The sequence below is a fragment of the Scomber japonicus genome, chromosome 6 (assembly GCF_027409825.1).
Source record: "Scomber japonicus isolate fScoJap1 chromosome 6, fScoJap1.pri, whole genome shotgun sequence".
Lineage (NCBI taxonomy): Eukaryota > Metazoa > Chordata > Actinopteri > Scombriformes > Scombridae > Scomber > Scomber japonicus.
Genome location: NC_070583.1, coordinates 35,856,840 through 35,864,334, shown reverse-complemented (window position 1 = coordinate 35,864,334; position 7,495 = coordinate 35,856,840). Strand labels below are relative to the sequence as shown.

Below are 7,495 nucleotides of genomic sequence, written 5' to 3'. Positions count from 1 at the left end.
ACTCTTCAGGTTTTAACTTTAAAGAGACCCAACATTCCCACGTGAGACACAGTGGAGAGAAAAAACTATCTTATAACAGGAAGAACCCTCAGAACCAGACTCAGACATCTGGCTTGACCAGTTGGGGTTGAGAGCAGAGAGAGGAAGGATAGAGGAGAGAAACACAATGAAAATCAACAATGAAGCTAGAAGGTCCGGGACTGGAATCTGTCGTCCGGACGTCTACAGGCCCAGATTACCTGTGAGACGAGCACAGCACAGAAAACTCCGGGGAAGACGTTCAGCTTATTGAATGCTCAATACGCTTATTGATTGCTCAATAAGCTTATTGAGAGAATCAAAAAGGAAAGTTTTAAGCCTACTCTTAAATGTAGAGAGGGTGTCTGCCCCCGGACAGAATCTGGAAGATGGTTCCACAGGAGAGGAACCACAAGTTCCTAGTATAACAGGAAGGAGATATGTGTGTATATAGGTGTGTGTGTTTTTTCTGTTAAGTTTACTTCCAAGTTTGTTGATTATTATTATCACACGTCTATTGCTTTTGTGATTACATATATTGCACTTTCAAAACAAGGCCACTGAATAGATAAATGTATTTTTCTTCTGCATTTGGTTTAACAGTGACGACGATTATGAGCCCCAGCAACCATTGCCTACCGACACCACTCAGATGAAGGAAGAATTCCCTCCTCATCCAGATTTTGCTCCCCTCTCACACTCTTCTGATTCGGACTCATCTGAAGAGAGCCAGCCGAAGCGCAAAGGGAGAACCACACAAACGACAAGGAAGCGTCGTCGAAGTGGGTCTGCAACACTAGTAGTGAAAGTGAAAGAGGAAGAGGAGGAGGAAGAAGAAGAGCAGAGGTGGCATGACAGACAAGAGAAGGACAAAAAACCAGAACCTCTGCGATTCAGACCGGCTAGGATCCCTGGCCCTACATGTGACATAACAAAGTCATGGTCTCCCCTTGCCCTCTTCCAGCTGTTTTTTTCCACCTCTGTAGTCCGTACCATAATCAGCAACACAAATGCCAACGCTGCCAAGAGACAACAAGCTGGAAAGAAGGTAAAGTGGGAAATGCTTACAGTGCAAGGTTTCTACACATTTCTGGCTGTGATCATATTCACCGGCCTTGTGACGGTCCACAAAACAGCTGACTATTGGAAGAAGACATGCCCGTATAACTTCTCCTTCCCACATAACAGAATCACACGTAGGCGTTTTGAGGAAATCCTGTGGTCACTTCATCTCAGCAACCCTGCTGAAGATGAAGAAAATGATAAAAAGAAGAACACTGGAGGATATGACCGTCTCTTCAAAATAAAGCCTCTGTACAGTGAGCTGGTGGAGGCCTGCAAAACCCACTTCCATCCACATAAAAACCTCTCAATCGACGAGCGCATGGTTGCTTCCCAAGCCAGAATAAGCATGAGGCAATACATGAAGAACAAGCCTACAAGGTGGGGGTATAAGCTTTTTGTTCTGGCAGATTCTTCCACAGCCTACACATGGAACTTTTTTGTTTATACAGGCAAGAGTATGTCCACCACAGGTCATGGTCTGAGTTACACAGCAGTCATGGACCTATTGCCTTTTGCTGTGCTCGGTAGAGGCTACACTGTGTATACCGACAATGTTTACACAAGCCCTACCCTGGTCCAGGATTTGGCGAAGAAGTTCTTTGGCTGTTGTGGAACCATCCGGAAAAATAATGTTTGTTTTCCTCAGACCGAGGCAAACGACCTGCCTAAGAAAGCTGAGAGAGGAGATCTGCGTTGGATACGGCGCAGCAACCTCCTCTTTGTGAAATGGATGGATACACGGGAAGTGACCATGTGCTCGTCGGTGCATGAGGCCTTCACTGGACGGACGGTCACGAGGAGGGTGAAGGAGGCTGGTGTGTGGCAATTGAAGCCTATACCGGTCCCTGACGCTGTAGTCGACTACAACCACAACATGCGAGGTGTGGACCTATCGAATGCACTGATAGGCCCTGCACTAAAGACCAGGAAATGGTACAAAACTTTTTTTTATCATTTTGTGGACATCGCAGTGGTGAACAGCTTCCTACTACACAAAGAGCTGCTGAAGTTGTGGAACCCTACCCAGACAAAGCCGCACACCCAAAAGACCTTCAGAGAGCAGCTGCTGAAAGAGATGTTGGAGTTTGCTGAAGGCTCAGCAGCTACTCCACCGCCTGCCTCCGCCACCACATGCATGCCCGCCTACTATACAACTGATGACTCCAGAATTCGAAAACATTGCAAAAGGTGCCTCAAGGCTGGGATCCCGAGGGTGAAGACGGCCGTGTATTGTAGAAAATGTCAGGTCCCACTGTGTCTCACTGCAAAAAAGAACTGTTTCCAGCTCTGGCACGACGAGCAGTAGAGAGGAAAAGGAGACTCAGGAGGAGCTGGTTTTAGTTTGGACTTTACAGTCCGTGTAAATAGTTGTGTGATTTTTACAGTTTACAATTTGTTTTTTTATTATTGTTGATAAATAAATGTTTCATTTTGATTCAAAGTTCAGTTGCTTTTTATGGTTTTCTTTGAAAAATTTGTTGACTTTTGGTTTGGTTGACTTTTCAAAAAATTTAAAAATCTCAAAAAAACTCAAACTGTTAAATGTATGTGATGATCACCAATAATGACATAAAAGTGAAATACATAGTTCAGTACATCAAAAACTTCAAATGGCACCGATGGTGTCAAAATGTGCCAAAATGACCATTTTGGAGAGTCCATCTAAATAGTCTAAAGCCTAAAACCTCTGTAATTTTGCTCTGCTTCACTTTATAAGGATCAAACATGGCAGGATAATGGTCACACATTGTGCGATGCTTTGATTTAGAATTTTATCATTTCAAAGAGACATTCACTGAAAAAAATGTCTTTTTTTTGTAAAGGTGGAAATGAAATCTGCTATTTATGCTTGTGTGCCATCTTAATTTACTCTGAGCCAGTGTTATAAATACTGATACTTACACATCTGAACACATTTCACAAGTGTTCCCTTTATTATGACACCAAAATTATTCAAATAGACCTTGTAGATGCAGAGATATACTCTATTCATTTTGGGTATGTCCTTCTCTGCATCTACAAGGTATTATATTGTAATTACAGTCTTTATACCACGAGGTGTCAGTAGTGAGCACGTTCATTGTTTACTAACCACCATTAAATTAAAGAAGAAGAAGAAGAAGGAAGAAACAGGATGCTAGTAGCGACCTCTAAGAAGAAGAAGAAGCAGCAGTCCTGTCGAGCTCACAATAAACATTTAAATTAAATTAACGTGTTGACCGAAACCGACTGACGGGACTTTTCCACGTACTTTAATCCCGCCAGTTTATCAGCGGACATAAATCCAACTGAGAGAGCTGCAACCGGAGCTAACAGCTACCAGCAGGATGGATCTGTTTGACGACCTACCGGAGCCCACCCAGCCTCCCGGTGAGTCCCGGTTATTATTTAATACTCAGCCTCCCGGTGAGTCCCGGTTATTATTTAATACCCAGCCTCCCGGTTATTATTTAATACTTAGCCTCCCGGTGAGTCCCGGTTATTATTTAATACCCAGCCTCCCGGTTATTATTTAATACTCAGCCTCCCGGTGAGTCCCGGTTATTATTTGATACCCAGCCTCCCGGTTATTATTTAATACTCAGCCTCCCGGTGAGTCCCGGTTATTATTTAATACCCAGCCTCCCGGTGAGACTCGGTTGTTATTTGATACCCAGCCTCCCGGTGAGTCGGTTGTTAACGGGACGTTTCAATTACTGTCAGATCTTAATGAAGGGACCGACACACACAAACTGATATTGTATAAGAGCGAAATATTAACGAGCAGGAGAAGCTATGATTCATGAAATGGAAATGAATTGATTGGTATCTTAATTATTACTGTTACCGGTTTAAAAATATCACGGTAAACCGTATCATCACGATAATTACCTCATATTTTATGCTCTGACCAGTGGGCTGTAGCTTATGTTGTTCTGTTGGACTCTACATGTGAAGCAGTGTAATAATATTACGGCTGTCAAACCATGCATTTTCAAAATTGCGATTAATTGCTGAATTTCAATGGTTATTTGTGATTAATCGCTTTTTTAAAATTCTGCTATTTAGCATTTTTGTGTGTGCGTGTGCATGCTTGTTTGTGTGTGTACTGTGCACAACAGTTTTTAAATCCATATTAACAATATAAAGTTACTTTATGAACTTTGACTTCTTTCAAATTAAAAGAAGCACGATGAGCCTGAGGTAACACGATGTCTACTTCAAACACATAGAAAAGAAATGTTACAACAACAGTGTGGTCAATTTTACAGTGCTTATTCTGTGAAATACATTTTATTTTGAAAGGATTACACTGTTCCACATTGAGAAATAAACATGCAGCACATTATAATAAAGAGCATAACAAACAGAAAATACTCCATAGCTCCATTATCTTTGAGTTCAGATGAAAACTGAGGAACTTCCACACTGAGAAATGTGCAGCAGTGAAGGACACTCTGCAGAAACATGAGCAGCACTTCTCTGAAGCTGCAGAGTGATGGGACATTGAAGGTGCAGACAGTGCAGGAATATGACAGCAGCAGCAAGACTCCTCCATACCAACACATGCTGTGGACTGTGCACTAGGGGTGTGTCCAAAAAATCGATCCATCAATTAATATCGATTTTCTATTTAAAAATTCGATATCGATTCAAAATTCTGTGAATCGATTTTTTCCAACTTTGTCTTGTATTTGAACTGACATGCTTATCCATAATCTCTATGGTTACATGATGACATCATAATTCAAAATGACATGATTTAAAATGCCACTCTGGTCTTAAGGGTAAATCCACATAGATGCTATCATGCTAGATCCCAGTGTTGGATCAGACTCATCATTTAACTTTACTCTTGAAGAGTTTGGTGTCCACACATGATTGCATGTTAAAAATATTGTCTGACTTACAAAACAGAAACTCTGGGAACATAAAAAAAATCGAATCGAGAATCGGATCGGATCGGGACCCTGTGAATCGGAATTGAATCGATTCAGGAAATCATTGACAATACCCAGCCCTAATATAAATTTTAAGACACTTTATTGGAATTTACTCTAAATGCAGTTCCTCCGAGGTTCATATTTTGAAAATTCAGGAATTTTTTCTTGATTGAATTGATTTATCTTTGGACTGCATTACTCAAGGCAGAGGTTAAGCCTGCACTCGTCAGCATTAGAGAGATAAAAATGCCAAAACATCTGTATGATATGAAGCTCATGAAGAAACAGCTGGAGGAGTGTTGAAGGTTGATGTTAATGAAGCTTTAAATTATGTATTTCCTCTCAGTTGCAGCTCAACAAAAGTCCACCAGAAAAAAAGAAGAGGAAGAAAAAGACGAGGAGGAGGAGGAGGAGAAGAAGAGTCTAAAACGAAAACGAGAAGACGCAGAGTGCTACGCCGATAGAAGAGAAGAAGAAAAAGAGGAAGAGGAGGAAAAGGAGGAGATCAAGAAAGTTTGTAGAGAAGGTTTTCAGCTCTTCCAACGCAATGTTTGTTTGCATCCTTTCCTCTAATCTGAGTAACATGACCCGAGGAGTGTGTGAACATGGACTTACTGTGTGTGTGTGTGTGTGTGTGTGTGTGTGTGTGTGTGTGTGTGTGTGTGTGTGTGTGTGTGTGTGTGTGTGTGTGTGTTTGGTCGTGCAGGTCTACCCGTGCTGAGAGGCTACGTGGCGGCGAGACGAGGCGAGCGAGAGGAAATGCAGGATGCTCACATAACGCTTCCAGACATGAGCAGCTGCATGTCGGCTCTGCCCGGCCAAGTGTAAGAGAAGAAGAAGAAGAAAATCAGAAGATAAAAAAAAAGAAGAAAAGAAGATTAAAATAATTTCAGATCTTATTTTTGTGTGTGTATGTTGGCAGGTCTTGCGTCTCGTACTTCGCGGTGTTCGACGGTCACGGCGGAGCACGAGCGTCTCGATTCGCTGCCGAGCATCTGCATCACAACCTGGGCAAGAAGTTTCCCAGCGGTGAGTTCAGAGGCCGACTTTTATCACTTAGGGCTGTCAAACGATAATTTTTTTAATCGAGATTAATCGCAGAATTTTTCATAGTTAATCACGATTAATGGCGTTTGAATTGCGTGTTTAAAATCCTGTTATTTTCCATTTGAAGGCAGTTTTAAGCCCATAATGTAAAGCATTTCTTACCAGAGTGTCTTAACTGGGAATCAATCACGGCTCTGCTGCGACTCCCACACTCCAAAATGGTCCTTTGGTGGAGCTGAGGCTGGCTTGGCTGCACCTGGGTGTTTAGCGTGGAGGTGCTAACTCAAACTCCACGTACTCCGGTGGTAGTTAAACTCCGTTTGACACAGGTTGCATTTTACTTTTGACTTGTCAACTGAAGCGTCTGGAAGTGTTTTAAAGTTAAACAAGCCGTTCAAAAGTCCAGTAGCTCTCTTACTTTCCATCAGCGCGGTAGGTTTACTGCAGGAGGCCACTTCAAAGCATAGCGCTACAGCTAGAGGAGCCGTCTACGGGGGAGTAGAAGGGACAAAAAGGCTTGCAACATTAAAATGAGATTAAAAAACATTAACGCGTTATGGATTGCATTAATCTAATCGTGATTAACGCGTTTAACGCTGACAGCCCTAATTCATACATTTGTGCAAACTGTGTAATAAAATAAAAACATCAGTTACAGACACAGACTCAGACTCAGCTGTATCTCCTCCTTCTCGTCTCTTTCAGGTGAAACTGAGAATCTGGACAAGCTGATTAAAAAATGTCTCCTGGACACTTTCCGACAGACAGATGAAGACTTTCTGAAGAAAGCTTCCAGCCAGTAAGAGCTCATTTCTTCCTCATAGGCATCAGTCGGCTGTTATTCTAAACCAGGGGTGTCAAACATGCGGCCCGTTGGCCAGAACCGGCCCGCAGAGAGGTCCAATCCAGCCCAGTTTCTTCTTCCTCTTTTCCTTCGTTCCTTCCTTCCTTCTTTCTTTCCTTCCTTCCATCTGTCCTTCCTGTATTCTCTTCCCTCTCCTCTTTTCCTTCCATCCTTCCTTCCTTCCTTCCTTTCTTCCTTCCTTCCTTTCATCCTTCCTTCCTTTCTTCCTTCCTTCCTTCCTGTATTCTCTTCCTTCTCTTTCTTTTCCTTCCATCCTTCCTTCCTTCCTTCCTTTCTTCCTTCCTTCCTTCCTTCCATCCCTCCTTCCTTCCTTCTTCCATATTTCCTTCCGTTCCTTTTATCCTTCCTTCCATCTTTCCTTACTTCCTTTCTTCTGTCCTTCCTCCTTTTCTTCCATCCATCATTCTGTCCGTTCCATCATATCTTTCTCCCCTCCCTCCCTCCTTCCTTCCATCTTTCTTTCCTGTCTCCTTTTTGTTTGTTGTGTGTTTCATCACCTCATCAAATGTGTGTGTGTGTGTGTGTGTTGTTGAACAGGAAACCAGTTTGGAAAGACGGCTCCACAGCGACTTGTCTG

General features: G+C 42.5%; 2 protein-coding genes across 2 annotated transcripts in view; both read left to right on the top strand.

Moving 5' to 3' along the window:
• Positions 1 to 1,078: 1,078 nt before the first annotated feature.
• On the top strand, positions 1,079 to 2,389 carry LOC128359988 (piggyBac transposable element-derived protein 4-like). The gene has a single exon (XM_053320303.1). It carries the CDS (start codon positions 1,079 to 1,081, stop codon positions 2,387 to 2,389), a length of 1,311 nt encoding a protein of 436 aa, XP_053176278.1.
• Positions 2,390 to 3,382: 993 nt separating this feature from the next.
• Positions 3,383 to 7,495, top strand: part of ilkap (integrin-linked kinase-associated serine/threonine phosphatase) — a 5,794-nt gene continuing 1,681 nt past the window's right edge. Inside the window, exons 1-6 of the mRNA XM_053320302.1 lie at positions 3,383 to 3,453; positions 5,353 to 5,532; positions 5,713 to 5,830; positions 5,929 to 6,035; positions 6,759 to 6,852; positions 7,456 to 7,490. Of these exons, the coding sequence (XP_053176277.1) occupies positions 3,411 to 3,453; positions 5,353 to 5,532; positions 5,713 to 5,830; positions 5,929 to 6,035; positions 6,759 to 6,852; positions 7,456 to 7,490 (577 nt within the window). The 5' untranslated portion in view covers positions 3,383 to 3,410. The remainder of the gene's footprint in view (positions 3,454 to 5,352; positions 5,533 to 5,712; positions 5,831 to 5,928; positions 6,036 to 6,758; positions 6,853 to 7,455; positions 7,491 to 7,495) is intronic.

What these genes read in the sequence shown, in the direction of transcription:
- LOC128359988 (XM_053320303.1), top strand. Translation starts at nt 1,079, where the DNA reads ATGCTTACAGTGCAAGGTTTCTACACATTTCTGGCTGTGATCATATTC.